General features: G+C 42.9%; 4 protein-coding genes across 9 annotated transcripts; 2 read left to right on the top strand and 2 right to left on the bottom strand.

Annotated features, from left to right (window-relative positions):
- The first annotated feature begins 714 nt into the window (after positions 1–714).
- On the top strand, positions 715–7,951 carry Ire1 (serine/threonine-protein kinase/endoribonuclease Ire1). Of its 3 annotated transcripts, none has more exons than XM_076792532.1 (14): positions 715–945; positions 1,250–1,855; positions 1,950–2,067; positions 2,152–2,197; positions 2,264–2,643; positions 2,771–2,990; positions 3,148–3,395; positions 3,492–3,859; positions 4,012–4,178; positions 4,266–4,552; positions 5,496–5,792; positions 5,889–6,064; positions 6,192–6,383; positions 6,494–7,951. In XM_076792532.1, the coding sequence occupies exons 2-14, from the start codon at positions 1,742–1,744 to the stop codon at positions 6,878–6,880; spliced, it is 3,000 nt and encodes a 999-aa protein (XP_076648647.1). In that variant the 5' UTR covers positions 715–945; positions 1,250–1,741; the 3' UTR covers positions 6,881–7,951. The 3 variants fall into 3 exon arrangements, with proteins under 3 accessions (XP_076648647.1, XP_076648630.1, XP_076648640.1); XM_076792515.1 differs by having other exon boundaries at positions 715–1,126; positions 1,171–1,855; XM_076792525.1 differs by lacking the exon at positions 715–945 and having other exon boundaries at positions 1,151–1,855.
- LOC143356677 (putative inorganic phosphate cotransporter) lies at positions 6,913–13,962 on the bottom strand. 2 transcript variants are annotated; one of them, XM_076792568.1, is made up of 5 exons: positions 12,858–13,962; positions 12,704–12,767; positions 10,089–10,321; positions 8,971–9,868; positions 6,913–8,819 (listed from the first exon to the last, which is right to left on the bottom strand). In XM_076792568.1, the coding sequence occupies exons 2-5, from the start codon at positions 12,726–12,728 to the stop codon at positions 8,503–8,505; spliced, it is 1,473 nt and encodes a 490-aa protein (XP_076648683.1). In that variant the 5' UTR covers positions 12,729–12,767; positions 12,858–13,962; the 3' UTR covers positions 6,913–8,502. The 2 variants fall into 2 exon arrangements, with proteins under 2 accessions (XP_076648683.1, XP_076648692.1); XM_076792577.1 differs by lacking the exons at positions 12,704–12,767; positions 12,858–13,962 and adding an exon at positions 10,552–10,755.
- On the top strand, positions 10,425–19,112 carry LOC143356658 (cilia- and flagella-associated protein 52). 3 transcript variants are annotated; one of them, XM_076792556.1, is made up of 9 exons: positions 10,425–10,559; positions 16,302–16,501; positions 16,680–17,107; positions 17,184–17,478; positions 17,576–17,748; positions 17,831–17,979; positions 18,075–18,220; positions 18,338–18,489; positions 18,597–19,112. In XM_076792556.1, exons 2-9 carry the CDS (start codon positions 16,358–16,360, stop codon positions 19,108–19,110), a joined length of 2,001 nt encoding a protein of 666 aa, XP_076648671.1. In that variant the 5' UTR covers positions 10,425–10,559; positions 16,302–16,357; the 3' UTR covers positions 19,111–19,112. The 3 variants fall into 3 exon arrangements, with proteins under 3 accessions (XP_076648671.1, XP_076648661.1, XP_076648653.1); XM_076792546.1 differs by lacking the exon at positions 10,425–10,559 and adding an exon at positions 15,894–16,160; XM_076792538.1 differs by lacking the exon at positions 10,425–10,559 and having other exon boundaries at positions 15,894–16,501.
- Positions 14,109–15,688, bottom strand: Det (baculoviral IAP repeat containing deterin). Its single transcript, XM_076792589.1, has 4 exons — positions 15,402–15,688; positions 15,067–15,270; positions 14,861–14,981; positions 14,109–14,773 (listed from the first exon to the last, which is right to left on the bottom strand). The coding sequence occupies exons 1-4, from the start codon at positions 15,413–15,415 to the stop codon at positions 14,660–14,662; spliced, it is 453 nt and encodes a 150-aa protein (XP_076648704.1). The 5' UTR covers positions 15,416–15,688; the 3' UTR covers positions 14,109–14,659.
- Positions 19,113–19,151: the final 39 nt, after the last annotated feature.

Below are 19,151 nucleotides of genomic sequence, written 5' to 3'. Positions count from 1 at the left end.
TAAATGGCCCGATCAGAGGCATTTTCAAAGGCTACGTCCCCTTGTCCCGGCCGCGCGTTTCGCTTGCCGTGACGGTCGAAGTTGACGAGCCACCTCAGGCTCGTACAGCCTGGTACAGCATTAGGCATTAGGGCGGCTCACGTATCAATAGATTTCCACATCACCTATGAGCACCCATAAGGTACTATTCCTTATAACTCGTCCGTGGTACGACTAACAATTATAATTTGGTTTGATCATTTGATCATTTTTGTGGATCTAGTTCCAACATTTATCATTCGTCAGCGTAGAGGGCGTAAGAAAACCAATTGTTTACATGTGAGACACGAAACCCCATATGGTGATTGGTCTACTCCTATACCTCGTCTGTGCTGGCAGTCTTTGAAAATATCTCGTCGATGCCTACAGGGAATACCACTGACAAAAAAAAATGCATTGTCAATAATACCTCAAGGGTGGAAATCTATTGCGGCCGGGACAAGGAGGCGTAGCCTTCGTAAAAGCCTCGGTCGGGGCAGTTAAATCCCATGCCTGCTCTAGATCACTCTAGATCGACGACATCGACACATCCTTCTAGAAGGCGGACGGTAAAGTAGTTGTACTTCATTATCGACAATGTATACATTAGTTTTCTGTTTTAGCGGTTATGCATGATGATTTTATTATACTCCATCGTATTCTCCATTTCTGTCATTGCTTGGCAACGTCAAGTTCTTATGTTTTATGTCGTCTCTACTACGGAAACCTACCTATAAAACCGAAGAAACTAGAAATGTATGGTTATGTATCGTGTTTTTCCAATAATGTCTCCACAGTTGAAACATTTAATCTATCATAAAATCGAGAACGAACAATTTTTGGTTGAGCTGGTACTGTGAGTCACTGTGAGTCGAAGAAACGTAAGGAAGGAAAAACGCAGTACAGTATGACAATTAACTAACCAACGTATGAGATACAATAATTAATTATCTTTGCAATTTATTATTATTATTAGAATGTTTGATGTTTCCCAAAATGTATTTTGTAAACGGATATGTGGTGATGTACGATGTACTGTTGCGCGCGAACATACATGAGCCACGTGTCCGTGACGTTATCGTTGTCCTTTAAATGCATGCGCGATATTGTTCGAACACGAAAATTCCGAGAATATTTCGATAAATTGAAAAGCATTCTCATATTTTCAATAAAAATCGGAATGCGCAATAAGGTAGATCGATTACGTCGAAAAGTATCTTGAATTTTTCAGGGACACGATGCGCACGTGAAAAAAGTGCATTGTTATTGTAAAAATGTGTGCCATGTGACGTATTGTTTCCAACGTTTATTATCTCTTGTCGCTACTGCGACGATTAAAATGACAATGACAGTGAAATAAGGAATGGCTGGTGTCGACTTATGGAAAAAATATTGTTGAAATAAATATTTAATGCCGCTTGTTATATCCGTCTCTGTGAAGTTCACGGAAATGAAAAAGAAAATAAAAGTAAAGGAGCGGATATTTTTCAACGACTTCATATCATGTCATGCACGCAATTAATGCTTCAAGCGTTCCATTGAAAATTCTTCTACATCGTCGGGCATCCGCCTCTACAAAATGAGAACTGAAAGTCTCGTATGTCGCACAAAATATATTTTGCAACTTTTTTGTCGTACAAACGAAATTTATTTTGCAAAAAGATAGAATTTTGACTTTGCTCAACGGATGCGTGGGACCAAGCATCAAATTATTTTATGAACAATGCAACTGATACCTTTTGCACAGTTTCTTTTCATTATCGGTATGTTCTTCTTTATTACCGATTCGACAGGGCAATCTGATGAGTCTAGTCGCTTGGATTCTTTTAAACAAGAGGTACGACATGGAATTATATTAGTGTTAGGTAAAGAAAAAGTTGCTTTTGTAAAACTACAAATATAACAATGGCGATCCCACTATACAAATATAGAAAAACACGGAGCTGGTACCAGAACAAGACGAACCTCTTCTAATATTTTCCACGTTGGATGGTTCTCTCATAGGTGTAGAACAACGCTCAGGGCATATACTTTGGCAGCAGAGCAATGGTAATTTCAATAAATTGAAGCAATGGTAAAAATTTCTCATTTCTTTGGTATTACTGGAATCCTCACCTTTTCAATTTGTTACAGAGCCAGTCGTCAAAATGCCTATCGATATCTCGCGAGCGTCTACAGTGTACGTACATACTTATCGATCGAAATGGTCATAGTAATTTGTGTAATTTCTTTAACCATCTTACAGACCAATGTTTTTGCCGGATCCAAAGGATGGTTCCTTATACATATTTGGCGCGGAAACCGAAGCTTTAAAGAAATTACCGTTTACTATTCCTCAGCTGGTGGCAAACAGTCCTTGTCGTAGCAGCGACGGAATATTATATACGGGCAGAAAAGAAGACACATGGTTCAGTGTGGATCCTCGAACTGGAGAAAGGGAGCAGTTGTTGGGTTTCGACAAAGTTAAAAACACTTGTCCTGTGGAGATGCAGGATGGTGTTTTCGTGGGACGTACAGAATATAACATTATCATGGTAGATGTCAAACAGAAAAACAGAAAATGGAATGTCACGTTCTATGACTATTCTGCCGCTAAAATGGAACCTGAGGGAATAGAGAATTATGGTCAGTTATGTTCATTAGAGTTACTATCGCTATCGCTATCCCTGTTGCTATTGCTGTTGCAACTGCTATTGTTATTGTTATTGCTACGGCTATTGTCATTTGCCGTTACCGTTCTCTTGCCTTGTAGATTTGGTTCACTTCACGACGAGTTCGACTGGTCGCATCGTTACCGTGGATAGAAGGCTAGGGATTGTTCTTTGGGATTTGGATGTACAGAGTCCGGTAATAGCTGTGTATACCGTCAGGAAAGATGGGTTGCTCGCGGTTCCTTTTACCAGTGTTGCCGACGGAACTATGGACCATCTGTTGGAACGTTTTGCGAGCAAACCGAGCGACATTAAGTTGTTGTAAGGATACAACTTTATCTTGTTTTATCTTGTCCGAGACTGTTGAAAATTGTCGGTAACGTTATTTCGCATACACGTGACGTACCGTGACGTGATGTTAGTTAGTGTTTCAATTTTCGTTGTCCCAGTCCTTTTCTTGTTTTCGTTTCTGTTCTAGTCCAACGCTGTACATCGGCCAACATAGACACGGCCTATATGCTCTACCATCTCTCGTCGATTCTGCAACGGCTACGATATCGAGTAACATCGAACAGTTGCTGTTAGAGGGTCCGTTGTCGGTTCCACAGTCGGGAAAAAATGATAATGCGGTTCCTGTATCTGGTGGTAGTCACGCTGACGCATATGTCGACGATAATGTCGCCGAGAGCGTTCCTCAGACAGGATATCGGACGGTGATCGCATTAGGTAATCACAGTTGTATCCGAATAGCATGTCCTATTGTGTTAGAAGATAAATTGACTTCGGTGGTGAAAATGAATTTGGTCGATTCGTTCGAAACAGGACATTACGAGATACCAGCGGAATACAGACTGCAGAATCAACAACCGCTCCAGATTACCGGCCGATCCGATCCTGTGATCGAAACTTTACCGTCCTTCTTACGATACTCGAATTCAACAAAAGAATCGCTGTTGTCGCTGAGTTTGCGAACCGACAACGGTGAATACGACGAATCCGCCGGATCTAGCGGTGTGGGAAATATGGATTGGCATGAGATTATACGGCACGTGTACATTGCCATCAGGAGCTGGTATTATCAGCAAGAAAATAAAGGACTGAAATTGGCATTGATCGCATTGGTGGGATGCATTTTGGCCATGTTTTGGTATTTAAATGCACAATTTAAAGAGTTTCAACAACTATCGCAGGTACTCGGTCTCCTCTACTGTATTATAGAATAGAATAGAATAGAATGAAATAGAATATTTCGTCAATGTATAATGTATGTTTTCGATACTTATTTCGTAATCGCGTCATGTTATGTTAGAAAAGGTTTTGAAAAATCATTTTTGAACGACAGGGTTCGCGAGAAAGTAGTCGCACGAGTAACGATTACTATTACGGTGTACGATCGAACGCGCTCGCAGTACCGGAAGACATGGGTGAAGGAGTGGTAAAAGTTGGTAAGATCACTTTTGATACCGGCCAAGTGTTGGGCAAAGGATGCGAAGGAACTTTTGTGTACAGGTACTATCATAGCGATCCATCCGCACTTTTGCACGATTCCGGAGTCTACAGTCGTTCTGTATTGGCGCGTCTGTCTTTTGATTCCAGAGGCGAGTTCGATGGTCGTTCCGTAGCGGTGAAACGTTTGTTGCCGGACTGTTTTACATTCGCGGATCGCGAAGTAGCACTGCTCAGAGAATCGGACGCGCACGCGAACGTTGTACGGTACTTTTGTACCGAGCAGGATCGAATGTTTCGGTATATCGCGTTGGAGTTAGCCGAGGCAACGTTGCAAGATTACGTTGCGGGAAAATATGCTAGATCAAAAATATCTGCGAAAAGCATTCTACGTCAGGCTGCGTCTGGATTGGCTCATCTACATTGTCTCGATATCGGTGAGGTTTTCGTTTTTCAAATACCAACATGTATTTTTATCGTATCGTATCGTATCCTACCGTATACGGTGAATTCCCGACATAACTCACCTGCGCGGTTCCGACGAGGGATATTCAGACGAAATCTGTGATTCTCGTCGAACGTTGCATTCGAAATACACAGTGTACGCTGGAAACGTAAATGTCATTATCCGTCTATATGTCCTAAACCTGTGACATATAGACGGATAGTGACAAGAAGGCTGAGAAAATGTTTTTCTCTGTTGCACGTAGAAACGGACAGCGAAGCTCGAGAGCCGTCACTGCCGAGCAGTATAACATAACACGGTCGGGTATATGTATCGGTGTGAAACCAGAAGACCACTACTAATTCAATTACAAAATTTCATTATTTTTCGTTATTTTCTTATGAGACTGTCACCAAAATATTTGTGAAATTTTTCTGATTAAAATGAAACCAAATATGATATGATTCCGATGGTATTTACTTGTGTAATGAACGATGAAAGTTACTTTCCATTACAATTACATCAACAGAAAATTAGTGTAAATATGATCCGAATTATATCGCCTTTGGTATCATTCTAATCAGAAAAGTGCCACAAATATATTGGTGAAAGTCTCATAAAAAAATTATGAAAAATTAAGGAAGTTTTGTTATTGGATTAGTAGTGGTCATGTTATGTTACACTCTTCGTCGGCGGCGGCTCTCGAGCTTCAGATCCTCACGGGGTATACCCCACGGTAGTGTGGGCAGTTCCAGTGACCTCTAAACGCGAGGCTTGCAGTGACTTATATCGGGAATTCACTGTACTTGTATTACCTATTGCATGCTTATAGAATACCAGTGTACGATAATACGGTACGTACGGTATTGGTAGATTACAATCGACATATAGGAATCGTTGTTATCAGGAATGTAAGTTTCACGACGTGTTTGTAGTGCACCGGGACATTAAACCTCACAATGTATTGTTATCTGCACCGGGACCACGCGGAGAAGTTCGAGCGATGATATCCGACTTTGGATTGTGCAAGAAACTGCAGCTGGGTCGCGTATCTTTTTCGCGTAGATCCGGCGTAACGGGTACAGACGGTTGGATAGCGCCGGAAATGTTAAATGGAAACAGGACGACCTGCGCTGTGGACATTTTCTCTCTTGGCTGTGTTTTCTACTATGTTCTCTCCGACGGGAAACATCCATTCGGAGATCCGCTGCGACGACAAGCCAACATACTTTGTAAGATATTGCTAGTGATTCGACTGTACCCTGGACCAAACTGGAAAACAGCTTTAGTTTCTCGGTTGTTCTCCAATTTGATGTACCATGTCGTAGGCGGCGAGAGCGACTTGACGGCCCTTTGCGAGGATATTTCGGAAAGCGACAGGGAACTTGCATTCATGCTGATAAAGGCTATGATCGCAAACGACCCATCGGAACGACCACCGGTGATCACTGTCCACGAGCATCCTATATTTTGGGAGCCCTCGCGAATACTCGCGTTCTTTCAGGTACACTTTTTCTCTGCATACCGTACAGTAACGGATAGGTAGATTAGATAGATTCGAATACGGAATATAAATATTCTCGATGGTTTTCTCTGTACGACGTTCGCTTTCTCGAAAACCGTGTCATTAGGATGTGAGCGATCGAGTGGAAAAGGAACAGACCGACAGTCCGGCTTTAATCGCGCTAGAAACTGGCAATCACCGAGTTGTGCAGGGTGACTGGAGATTACTCATCGACGTGGAAGTTGCAACCGATCTTCGAAGATATAGAAGCTATCGCGGAGAGAGCGTTCGAGATCTTTTGAGAGCGTTGAGAAACAAGGTAGGGAGACAGGAAAGAGGAGACGGATGACGTCTCGCGAGGATAATGTAAAATATAGTTACAGCACACTTTGCCATTGACACGGTATGTTTTTTTTTCTTTTTTTGTAGAAACATCATTACAGGGAACTGAGTCCGGCCGCTCAAGAAAACCTCGGGGATATTCCGGACAAGTTCATCGATTACTGGCTTTCCAGGTTCCCCTGTTTGTTGTCGCATGTGTGGTGCGCCATGCAAACGTTCCACGATGAACCAACTTTCCGAGACTACTACCACATGGATTACAAGTTTGCGAATCACGTTTACAGTATGAAGTCTGCGGGAGACACGACGGATACGTATTCAGCCAATTACGCGATACCGACCGCTTCCTGGAGAGTCGGAGGCGATAACATCGATTGGAGTCCGAACAGAACTAGATATCGTGGACACCGAAGAAAACAGGAGAAAAAGAAAATCGAAGTACCGCTTGCTTGGACCGTACCGTCGTCGAGTTAACAAGCCTAGTTTCTTTTGTCGCTTCGACAAGATTGCAAGACTATTTCTTCTTCTTGCTTGAAATGGTACGACTCAGCGGCCACCAGCCACAAGCTATAAGGCAGCGTACGTGCGTGTGTAAGTACGTGCACGCGTACCTACTTATGGATACCGCATATATATGCATATGGCTCACGAAAGTATTCGAACGCCGTTTAAAACGGTATAAATTTTTTTAAATTGGATCAAACGATCTGACTTTTTTGAGCAATTAGAAGAATTGGTTTTCCAAATGATGTGCAAAAAAGATTTTGAAAAAATTGCAATTGGTAAGAATTACATGAGAAAATAAAAATAGCACTTTTTACAACATGTTTATTTGAGCCTGTAACGAAAATTTAAAATATGCGTTTTGTAGATCTATGTTAGTTGTACACATGCTGAACATTTCATCGAAATCGATTAATACACACGCGAGCTACAAATAACTAAAAGTGGTGAAAATCGTAGTTTTTCACGACTTTTGGTCACTTTCTGCTTAAAATCCACAGTTTCTAACGTCTTTCGATGGGTGCCGTTTTTATCTGCGTCAACCGATTTCGATGAAATTTTCAGTATGTGTATAACTAACATAGATCTACAAAACGCATATTTTAAATTGTCATTACAGGCTCAAATAACAACATTTTGGAAAGTGCCTTTTCTATTTGCTCTTATAATTCCTAGCAATTGCAATTTTTTCATAATCTTTTTTGCACGTAATTCGGTAAACCAACTCTTCTAATCGCTCAAAAAAATCAGGTCGATTGGTCCAAAATAAAAAAAGTTATACTGTTTTAAAGGGCGTTCGAACACTTTCGTGAGCCAGTGTTCGTCAGACGCGTACTTACATGAAACGTGTACGCGTACACTCGGACTCACACCCATTCGCTCAGTCACATTCTTTCTTCGACTATCGAATCAGTTTGTAAAAAGTACTAAACGTAATGCGGAAAAATCAAGATAATTGTAAATAATACAGTACAATCATGACGAATACTTGTTAAATATTGCATTTTACTATAAATATACAAGCGCAGTAATAGATTGAAACGTTGTTTAATTCTTGTAACGACAATTTACCGGCCATAAATGGGCTATAAATGACTTTGCGGTGGTCCGCGTATGGAAATGAAATGATGCGCGGAAATATTTTCAGGTACAATGAATACGCGAGATGGTGATCACAAGAACTCGTCGATGTACGCTTCCGTCGAATCTGCGCGTTCTTTGAAAACAGTCAAACTCCTTTTTACTCGCGACCGTTGCGTATCTCTTTATGATTGTTTGCAACGTTCCGAGACTAAATAAAATAGAAATAGAGGTACGGACTAGACGAAAAAGAGGAAAAGTAGCGGCGGGCGATACGCATGTACGAACAGTACACGAAAATATGCTATCTATATAGTTAACGGTTGATCGTGCGCGAAAAAAAGATGGTTCGATCAACGATTGGTTTCGCTTGTAACGCGACAATAACGCGATATGCGAGGAGGACGGTGATGATCGCAAAGGTTGAGGTTCGTGTTCGCACGGAAGCGTATCCTTGTTGAACGCAACGATAACGGTGCGTGATACGAGGTCTATGTAGATAATATGGACTTTCATCGAATAACGTACAATCGAACCTTCCCTTGTTTCTCTTCCTTTTCCTTTCGAAGGAATTCAGGATCGTTCCAGTACTGAACTTCGCCGCTCGCGAATAACACAAAAATCAAATTGGTCACAATAAAAACGCCAAGAACGATCCAAAAGACGAGTCTCCACTCGTAGAGACCATCGTGGGGAGTCAAGATGCCGACGATGTACGGGGTAATGATACCGGAGACTGCGCCAAGGCCGTTCACAATTGCCATCAAAGTGCCAGAATAATTTGGACTGAGATCGAGCGCGTTCACTTTCATCCCCGGATAGAAGGTACCTGAAAAAGAGTGGTCGAGAAAAAAGGTTGTGACCAACCGAACGATCGATCGAGATCAACTCACGACCGAACGATTCACGTTGAAGTTGAAGTTGACGAGCGCAGAACCTCGGTTCGGAAAGGTTGTCGAAATATAGAAAAACGTACGTACCCATCAGCGTTGCGCCGATGGTGAACATTACAACGACCAGCGTTCTGTCGCAGCCGGCGTAAGAGGCGCCGATGATAAATATTCCGGGACCGAGGGAGGCGATGGTGGTGCCCAATTTGCGCACGTTGGTGCGCGACATCACGCCGGCTGTGATCATCCAATCGGCCAGACAAGACGCGACCATGCTGCAAATCCACATTGTCAGATAGGGCAGGGCGGAGAGCAACCCGTTGCTCTTGATCGAATACTTGAGCACGCTGCTCATGTATTTCGGAAGATCGTTGATCAACGTGAAGAAACCCCAGTCGTGACCGATCTGCGCCATTATCAGTGCCCAAACTGGTACCGAGCTAAGGATGTGCCTCCACGGCACCGACGGAGGCTTCTTGTGCGTATGAGCGCTCAATTTTTCTTTCAGAAAGGTTTTCTCTTTCTCGGAGATGAACGGATGCGCGTCCGGATTGTTGTAGCAGGTAACCAGCCAGATGCAAAACCAGAGCACTCCGACGCCTCCGAAAACGTAAAACACCGCTGGCCAGCCCATCGACGAGTAATGGAGAATGATGCCGGACACGGAGTTCGCGAATACCGTACCCAGCTGAGCACCGGCGAACACCAACGAACCGATCTTGGATCTCTCTTCCGGCGGCGTCCATTGCGCGAGCATCGCGTTCAATGCCGGGAAGGTTGTCCCTTCGCAGAGGCCCATCAGCACGCGAAGAATAATCAGACCTGTTGCTTCTCCGTATTCTACGACAATCGGTGTCACGAGCGTGAACACGGCGGTTGCCAGAATACCCAGGCCAAGGGAATGTTTTCCACCAAATTTCTCGGACAGCAATCCGCCTGGCAAATGCGTCACTATGTAGCCCCAGTAGAACGACGACAGTATAGCACCCTGTGGCCAGATGCAACAACAAACAAGAACATGAGGCTCTATTAAATTTGACGACCAGTGCTGCGAATGTGTCGACGCACGACGATTCCCATTTCCATTTCCACTACCATCACCATATCACCATCACCATCGCCATCACCATCGCCGTCGCCATCGCTGTCGCATACACATATTTTACGATCGAAATGTTGTCGCCGACACGCTCGGAATTTTCCTTTACCTGAGTGACTGTGTCCCAGTTGTAGAGTTTCGCATCGGATGGTCTCGTTTGGTTGGCATGCACTTGATCTTCCTCCATGATCGGGCAACTGTCCTTATCGATTTCATGCGTCGCATTTTCCTGTTGCACCATCTCGGTAATCGTGATCGAGAGGCAAACTCTCATCGCGTAAGCATTGAACAATGCCAAAAATCCCATGATCGCAAACACCCATCGTTGATGCAATTTCCCACCTGTGTGTATTGCAAACGTACGCGTTGGTTTTATTGCTAATTGTATCGATAAATGGAGGACTTGCGCGACACGCGACTCGCATCGCATCGAATCGCGCGTATTCGTGTATTCGCGTATTCGCGTCCGCGTCCGCGTCCGCAAAGAAGAAAGCTCGAGGTCAACGGCGCGGAAGGAATGACGATTAGCAGAGCCTTTCCCTATTGGCAGCTGTCTAACGAACCGTACAAACCTATCTAGGTAAAGGTCAGATTCCTTGCACGTAAATCAGTCTGACTTGGGTGCAACATGATTTCAATTTCGGCTCGTGTCCGCTCGAAAGCTACCGGTGTCCCTCGGCTTGTCCAGGTCGTTGTGACAATTCAATTCGTTATGATTCGATGCGATCTGATCCGATCCGATCCGATCCGATCCGATCCGATCCGATCTGATCCGATCCGATCACATTCGATTGCAAGACCACGCGCAACGTATAGAATGAAAAGAAAATTTCGGCGATGATCCTTGAAGTAAAAAAAAGGTCGGGCGCGTATCGGATAAGACCTCGAAACGATAATTCGTGACGCGACTGTAAATAGACAAGTATCGAGAGGCTGATAGGCGATAGGTACAGGAGCCGAACGAAAAACCGTTTCGTAAAGGTCGCCGTCGAGTACGGCTTCAGATCCGCGGGAAGCGATTCGATGATGGAAACAACGCTTGTCCAGCACCAACGGCAAACGAGCTAGCGAATTTCTATTATCAATTTCCAGGCATAAAAATACGGTACGGTACGGCGGCCCGATACGACACAATAAGTAGTTGTAAGTACATACTCGCGCATTTTAGCTCGTCGTTTCATCGCATAATATAATCGAACACCTGTAAGAAATCGTGGTATGGGTACGTTACGTATCGTTCAAACAAAACGAGTACATATCAATATTCTTATCGATCGTGGGGCAAGCGCGGCATGTCCCGAGAGATCGAGTTTATCCGAAAAACTATAGTTTCTCGGATGATCGACGATATATCGACAATGCGTAGAAACAAAATGAATCGTGAAACAAGCACAACAGTTTCTTCCAGGATTATTCGATATACGTGTACATTGTACGTGTACCATCATCGACGACTTAACAAACGCATACACGTGTAAATTTGTTTTTTTTTTTGGCAGGGGAAAGGATGGGGGGGGGTCTGAAACACACATCGGTATATTATGCAGCCTCCGCGATTTTATCTTATCTATTGACGATGTACGGGAAACCCAAATGCGACAAGTCAAAAATTGCTTCGAGAAAATACTTGAATTCGATTCGTTAACTGATCGTATCGGCAGGTGATCGTTAATGCGTTGCAGAGATATCGAGGAAATTGCTAATCCCGGATTAAAAGATAATTTTTAGAATACCGGTTCGCGTGGTAGTCTGTTGCTTCTCCCTGTTTCAATAAACAATTAATCTCTCTGTATCAGAAGCGAAACGACAAAATATACTTACTTGTTGTGTTCTTCGTAATTTACCCAGGCACATATGCATACTTTCGTTTCGCCACGTTGCGTCGCGTCGTTTCGGTGATAAAAATAATTTTCATTTTTCCCTCGTAAACGACTCTTTTCAAAGGCAACGCAAATTCAAAGATTTCCTATTTTCGAATCGTTGAGAAATTATTTCAGAAACACGGAAAATATTCAGAGGCATATACAGGATCGCAAAGAACAACGATAGCAGGCTTGCAAACCGTTTGAAATTCGACGAGTTTTAAAATAATGAAATCGATGGATATTGAGAACGATAAACCTTCTTCTTCTTTTTGTCTCGTTTGAACGATGTCGGCCGAAGATTGTTATCGTTGAATGCATTATATCATTGTCGATCTTTCGAAGCTATGGAAACCGTGAACTTGGAGAACGATACCGGTGTAGTGGTACGTGTCGTTGCATGATTTAAGTTCAGTCATTATTTACAATGCAAACAGCCGCCGAGGGACGGCCTCGATCTATACGCAATAAGAATATTAATTTCCCAGAAAATCTCATAGCTGCGGCTTCGTTTCTTGTTCGTATTGGTATCTATACGAATCTATACGAATCTCGATATTTTCATAATTGTTTCATCTGCTCCGTCGCTGAGAATAAGTCGTGAAACTAATCAAAGGAAAACCATAAGCATAATAGAATCGACGATTACACAATTCAATTGTTCATGCTTGAAATCATTAAATATCTATTGGTAATTCACGCGAAGAATAATAGTAGAGCTGATAAAAATTTGAAAAATCGAAGGTAACGCAAAAAGATGTCGCATCACATCGCACCCCACCGTACCGTACCGCACCGCTCACAGCTGGCTTTATATATATTCAAATAGATTCACATAACGATAATAATATTATATACTTACAACAAAGTTTCCAGGCAGATAGCATTTTGCGAAATGTATCGAAAATGTTGTAAAACTGGCAAACCTTGAAATAAAGCAATAGATAGTTTGTACATACATGCATGAAATTGGCAATCCAGATTAAACGATATCCTAACTTGAAGGGAATACGTACGCGGACAACTCTTTTCAATCACAACCTTTTGGTTCACGGTGCCCAACGATAATGTACTGAATATAATACTATATTGTTGATCCGTGCGTGCATACACCTCGATCAAATGTTGCGAGTAACTGAATCGACGTTCTCCGCGCGATTTCGTTTTATACTTGTACACGTGCTCTTCGTCGGACGCAAAAAGGGAAAGGAAACGTGGATAAGACGCCGAGCAGCGTAGTACTGGTAAAAGTTGACGCGGAGGAGGCACAACCAAGCCGGGAGGGGAAATGATAACGCGGTGGGACATGTACTCGTTTTTCATATTTTCATACGGTACGATACAGCATGGTTGAATATCCATCGACGTAGACATCGGCTTTGGTATCGGCATCCATCAACGAGTCTAACAGACAAATACAATCGACGATTATCGTATTGTATCATAAAACGATATACGCGGACACTGACGAATTTCAACCACTCGCACCGGATATGTAGATGCATCGAGGTATTTTGTAGAATCTGATCTTTCGTTACGAAATCTCCCACCTCCGATCACACCATGTCCCTTTGAATTCCGTCTTCAGTCTTACAGAGGACGGCAGTCCTCGGCTGATAGGATTTGCCGTTTCTATCTTTGTTCCCACCTCCGATCACACTGTGTCCCTTTGAATTCCGTCTTCAGTCTTACAGATGACGACAGTCCTCGGCTGATAGGATTTGCCGTTTCATCTTTTCGCTCGGCCAGAGAACCTCTAGACCTTCATCGCGACAGCCGAGCAGAAATACATCGACCGAAAGCCTGGATTCAACAAAACTATCAGTAATCCAATAAGCTATTGGCTTAAAGCGACCTGATAAACAATGAGTATAGCCCTTAAGCGACGCAAACACAAACGCAACACGAGTAATACAAAACAAACATAATGTGTAAAAGCTTCCTATAGCTATATTACCGCAGTGATAATGAAGCTCGTCAACGAATTATGCCGATTGCTCAAGTTTCAACACAAGGCTTCGATAATTTCGCAACTCTCCGTTGCGAAGAATCGAAAGCATAACAAATGTTTGCCTGTCGCTCGAACAACAAGGAATCGCAACGATTCGACAAAAGGCATTTCGTATGAATTTTGTGTACAAGGAGGAAAATTCAATCAGGGTCAGTTGCGATCCTCGCCAGATAGAACTACTATAATAAGGAGGAGCGTTAATAATGCTGCAATCGGTCTGCGATCGATTACTACGATTACGTAAGCGACACAAATTGTTTCACATAAAAATGTAGTTTTTATTGGTAACGCGATACATAATACAGGCGGATCAATGTGTACTATTTCCTTCTTGTATCCGCGATTTTACACGATTTCACGGGTACATGATGTTCGCATGGAAGCCACGTGAAATAGCAATCTTATAGAGTTAGAGAAGAAATAGTACCATTCGTTAATTATCGTTATCAATATCGTCCGAGATTAAAGACAATGAAACACTGTCACCTCTAATAAGAGAGAATGAAGTGGTTCCATGATAAAATCAAACAAGTTTAACAAGACTGGACAACGCAAATTGGTAAAACGCGATATCGCCGATACACGCTCTTTTACAATGTAGATTGATTTCTAACTGTTAATCCCGCGTCGTTATCGGAACGATTGACACGATATTACTTTTTTTCCCATGCGCATAATATCTCCATTCAACCTTGACGATGACGATAATCGAGAGAAAGAAAGAAAAAAGGAAAGACAAAAGAAGAAAGAACCATATTTTCCAAAAAAATTACCACAGCTTCTCCAGGCAGAGCTGGAAAGATACCGTTAACTCGGACGTCGATAACTTTTCCTTGAACCTTTGTAAATTTGAGGTATTTCTTTCGCTGCTTGGGCACTTTCTTCTTTAAATTTGATCTTAGCTTTCTCCAATTCGCGCATCTATAATGTACATAGATCTTATTACGAAATAGCTCGAAGGAGTCCCAAGCAGATTTATCAATCTTTTTACTTCTGTATAATACTTACACATTCTTTCACCGTATACGCTTTGAACAAATCAAACAAATCGTGTACTGTCCACGATTCCTGGTCGGGTTTGCCTAATTTGATATATGGACATTGAGGTTGATGCTTGTTATGCTCGTCCCTGAAACAAATTTTGACGATGATAAATAAAGAAAAATTTAACGACGCATCGATAAATGAAGTAACGGTATGAACCGACGAGGTACCAGGGGTCATCCTCCGGATCCCAACCGTCGAGTTGCTTCGAACAGATGAAGCATTCGACCAAATCTGGTTCTTCTTTACCGCCGACAGCAACAAATCCAGCGGAGGCCATTCGTTCCGGATTACAGGAATTATCAGAAGATTGAAAAGGCCAACATTCGAACGTTTGCAGTCTACCAACTTTCCAAAATGATGAATTATGTCCTCTGAAGAAAAACAGAGTAATGGCTATGTTACAGACGAGGTTATGAGGACGTTGCCTTTCCAACCGTCTACCGCTTGCCGCCTACCAATCCCGATACGGCATTGCTGCAATTCGGAAAAAATTATCACTTACGGTAGTAAGTCCATGGTGTCTTCGACAAAGCGCTGGTTGATTCCTTCGAAAGAGATACATAAAACGAAGTAACACCGAGCCGGCAGTACACAAACGGAATTGGCACCGTATTTCGCGCGCTTCAATCAGTTAGAATTTTGTAACTCTTCGAAGCGCGAATAAACGCTCGCAACGCCAAGCCAAGTGTATCCAGCCACCTGACGGAAATCTTGTCCAACTATTTGGATACGACGCGACACGACACGCCGAAAGTAGAAAGTGGTCGAAACGAAACATCGGTACGGTAACGACCGTATCCTCTCGATACGGCTACCTACTTTATCGACTCGGTGTAATTTGGCGTTTGGCGGTTCTAATGAAATCAGAAACGATTTGCTTCCCAAGCTTAGAGAAACTCGTTTACGAAAAGTTTTATCGCCGACGCTTCCACATTATCTGCATCTGCAGGCAGATAACATCGTACAATACATAATATATGTATTTATAATACACGCGATATAAAAATTATACACGCTACAGGCTCTTATTCGCAGAACGAATGTCATGACAACACGATAACATTCGGTCACCGAATGCCATTTGGGTGTACACGCGAAACGAAACGAAACAATTTCGACATACATGTTTTTCGGGAAAGGTACAACAGAATAGATACAACGAGCACAAGTACTCGCATCGTTTAAACTGTGCAAGGTGCTGGCACTTGCAACTTTGTAAACATGAAACAACTCGAATTATTCGGAGTGATAGCATTCGACGGTTAGTATCTCGTCGCCTCGAACCGAATCGTTCGTATACTTTGAAAATTCCGGAATGATTTTTAACTTTCCTTATAACACTGTATGATCATTTGCACTTTGTCTGTTTTCTTTCCTTTTTTCTTCTTTTTTTTGTTTGCAGGTTCCATAAGAAACGGTTTGCGATTGCATCCGGATGGAGAACATCTCGTGTATCCAATGGGCAACAAAGTCACCATAAAAAATCTAAAAACGGGGAAACAAACATTCCTCGCGGGACATAAAAATATAGTGTCCGCTTTGTGTGTCTCACCTCGGGGAAATTTTCTAGCTTCCGGCCAAGTGACCCACCACGGTTTCAAGGTTATTACTTACATAGCTTGATCGCTTACAATTAGCTTGGCGCATAAATCTTAGAAATCGTACGCGATGTTGCTTGTGGTGGCGATGACCGTGGGGTTTGTTCGGGTTCATTCAGCGGTACGCATATATACATACATATATAAATTAGTCGAGTAATTTCCTTGTATCGCCTGTACAGGCAATGGTCATAATATGGGATTACGAGAAACGTGAGATGAAAGCTAGTTACGAGATGCACAAAGTAAGAGTCGAGGACGTGTGTTTTACGCGGAACGAGCAATATCTGATCAGCCTTGGAGGCATGGACGACGGCGGTATCGTGGTATGGGATGTTTCAAATGGAACTCCGCTTTGCGGTACTATGGCCAGCAAAGAAACGTCCGGAAACACTTTGTCGATCGCAGCTATGAATGTTTGCGGGACTAGTTTCGTCACAGCCGGAGAAGGGACGTTCAGGGTTTGGCTCGTGGATCCAAAAGAAAGAAAACTTGAAGGAATCGATGTTAAAATCGGTAAGATTCGCCGTGACATCAACTGCATCGCCGTGGACGACAAAGACAAATATATCTATTGTGGAACAACGTCCGGTGACATTGTAAAAGCAAGGTAGCCGTAGCTTATTCAATTTGAAAGGACCCCAAATGACTACAACTGCAATATAGATTTCGTACGCTTCTTACAGATTAAACATAACAGATACGAACGAAAAAGCACCGTCGTCGATCGTATATCCCGTTATGATTGGATGCTATTCAAAGATACCACGGGCCGGAGCGAAAAATAAGACGCGCGTGACGGGAACGGTATACGCGGGGGGTGTAAAAAGTTTATTGTTCCTACAAAACGAGCAAATGATAGTGGGCGCTGGAGATGGAACGGTCGAATTGATCGAAATAACAAAAAAAAACGCGACATCCCTGAAGAATGGGTCCATTCGTGAGAAGCTTCTCTGCCAAGTGCTGCCATGTATTGTAACCGTAAACTGTCCTATTTTGTTACACTATTATATATTATACGTAAATACGTGGCTATACATGTATTGTAGAATACATTTCACGTTTTGTGTGGCCGTAGCATCGAACGGGGTACGTTTGCGGCACAGTGACGTCCATGGTCAGCTACAAAAATGATTTGATATTGGTAGGGACGGCTCAATGTGAGATTTACGAGATCCAAGTATCGAATTTTCATACACGTTTGCTCGTAACTTGTCATACCAGTCCGATCTACGATCTTGCTTTCCCACGGTAAATCGGTCTCTTTTCGTGTTGACTGAATCGTAACAAAGATTCCTTCCTTACCTATCATTAAACTGATGCTTTCCCGCAGCGATCGTTCGGAGATATTTGCAACAACTGGCAAACATGATATTCGAATATGGAAACTGAGAACGCAGAAGGAATTGTTGCGAATCACTGTACCGAATTTCCTTTGTTCCGGCTTGTGCTTCGATAAGAACAGCGCCACCATAATATCCGGTAGATCTCTTGCCCGCAAGTTCTCTCCCAATTTTACAGTAGTTTCGTGTATGCTTGTCTTGTCTTTAAATGCTGCATTATTTTGCTTTGCAAAGCTTGGGAGGATGGCGTGATACGAGGATTCACATTAAACGGCGGGAATCTCGCATTCGCAATTGATCGGGCACACACAAAATCCGTATCGGCGATCACAATCACGAACGATGATTGCAACCTAATTAGCGGCGGCTGCGACGGTCAGGTCTGAAACTTTTCCAGTTTCAATCCCATTCCCATTTCTATCTTCACTGGCCATGAAGGCTCGGTAAAAAACTGTTCTGTGCAATTACAATTACAATTACATCCCGGTCCGGTGTAGGTGCGCATATGGAACGCAAAGTTCAAAACATGGAAATTGTTACACGTTTTGAAGCAACACAGAGGCCCGATAACCGCGCTGCGTGTTTCATCGAACAACGAGAATTTTATTAGTTCGAGTACGGACGGAACATGCATCGTGTGGGATGCAAGGTAATACTATAGCAATACCAAACATATCGACACAACACGACAGATTAGACTAGCCTAGTGCCGCGATGTACGGTAGCAATTACGGGACGATGTCTTTGTTTTTATAGGAATTTCACGCGAAGATTCGCATTGCAGTCAAATACTATGTACATGGCGGCGTGTTTCGTACCCGACGGTGTCCAAGTTTTAACATGCGGCACGGATCGTAAAATCGCTTACTGGGAGACTTTGGATGGTTCATTGGCCCGAGAAGTGGAAGGTTCTACGATCGGTACGCTGAACGCTATTGCAGTCCGACACGATGGACGATATTTTCTCACAGGATCGGACGACTGTATCGTAAAGCTCTGGGAATATCGTACCGCGATCGTCGTCGGATTGGGCCTTGCTCATGCAGCTCCGGTCAGTGGTTGCGCTTTTTCGCCGAACGGTGAATTCATGATTACTGTAAGCTCAGACGGAGCTATAATGATCTGGAAGCAACCGAGCGAAATGCAGACCATGGAACAGATGGAACAATCGCATACGATGCGCGAGCATATGTCGTCAAAAAGCCTATGTTGTAATAGCAACAGCAACAGCAACAGCATTTCCAATGACACCAACGTTATAAATGTCTAAAACCAGTTTAATTCTATATGTATTTCGTGGAATAATCAGCC

This window comes from Halictus rubicundus, chromosome 1 (genome assembly GCF_050948215.1).
Source record: "Halictus rubicundus isolate RS-2024b chromosome 1, iyHalRubi1_principal, whole genome shotgun sequence".
NCBI classification, from domain to species: Eukaryota; Metazoa; Arthropoda; class Insecta; order Hymenoptera; family Halictidae; genus Halictus; species Halictus rubicundus.
The sequence above is the reverse complement of the archived record's forward strand: the minus strand, read 5'-3'. Positions and strand labels throughout refer to the sequence as shown.

What these genes read in the sequence shown, in the direction of transcription:
- Ire1 (XM_076792532.1), top strand. Translation starts at nt 1,742, where the DNA reads ATGCAACTGATACCTTTTGCACAGTTTCTTTTCATTATCGGTATGTTC. An exon ending in ATCTCGCGAGCGTCTACAGT is followed by an intron (nt 2,198 to 2,263) that starts GTACGTACATAC and finishes ACCATCTTACAG; the next exon opens with ACCAATGTTTTTGCCGGATC. An exon ending in GAATACTCGCGTTCTTTCAG is followed by an intron (nt 6,065 to 6,191) that starts GTACACTTTTTC and finishes CCGTGTCATTAG; the next exon opens with GATGTGAGCGATCGAGTGGA.
- LOC143356677 (XM_076792568.1), bottom strand. Translation starts at nt 12,728, where the DNA reads ATGCTATCTGCCTGGAAACTTTGTT. An exon ending in ATCTGCCTGGAAACTTTGTT is followed by an intron (nt 10,322 to 12,703) that starts GTAAGTATATAA and finishes CAATACACACAG; the next exon opens with GTGGGAAATTGCATCAACGA. An exon ending in CATCGGCGCAACGCTGATGG is followed by an intron (nt 8,820 to 8,970) that starts GTACGTACGTTT and finishes ACTCTTTTTCAG; the next exon opens with GTACCTTCTATCCGGGGATG.
- Det (XM_076792589.1), bottom strand. An exon ending in GATCCGGAGGATGACCCCTG is followed by an intron (nt 14,982 to 15,066) that starts GTACCTCGTCGG and finishes AATTTGTTTCAG; the next exon opens with GGACGAGCATAACAAGCATC. An exon ending in CGTATACGGTGAAAGAATGT is followed by an intron (nt 14,774 to 14,860) that starts GTAAGTATTATA and finishes TGTACATTATAG; the next exon opens with ATGCGCGAATTGGAGAAAGC.
- LOC143356658 (XM_076792538.1), top strand. Translation starts at nt 16,244, where the DNA reads ATGATCATTTGCACTTTGTCTGTTTTCTTTCCTTTTTTCTTCTTTTTT. An exon ending in GGTGACATTGTAAAAGCAAG is followed by an intron (nt 17,108 to 17,183) that starts GTAGCCGTAGCT and finishes CGCTTCTTACAG; the next exon opens with ATTAAACATAACAGATACGA. An exon ending in TACGATCTTGCTTTCCCACG is followed by an intron (nt 17,749 to 17,830) that starts GTAAATCGGTCT and finishes GCTTTCCCGCAG; the next exon opens with CGATCGTTCGGAGATATTTG.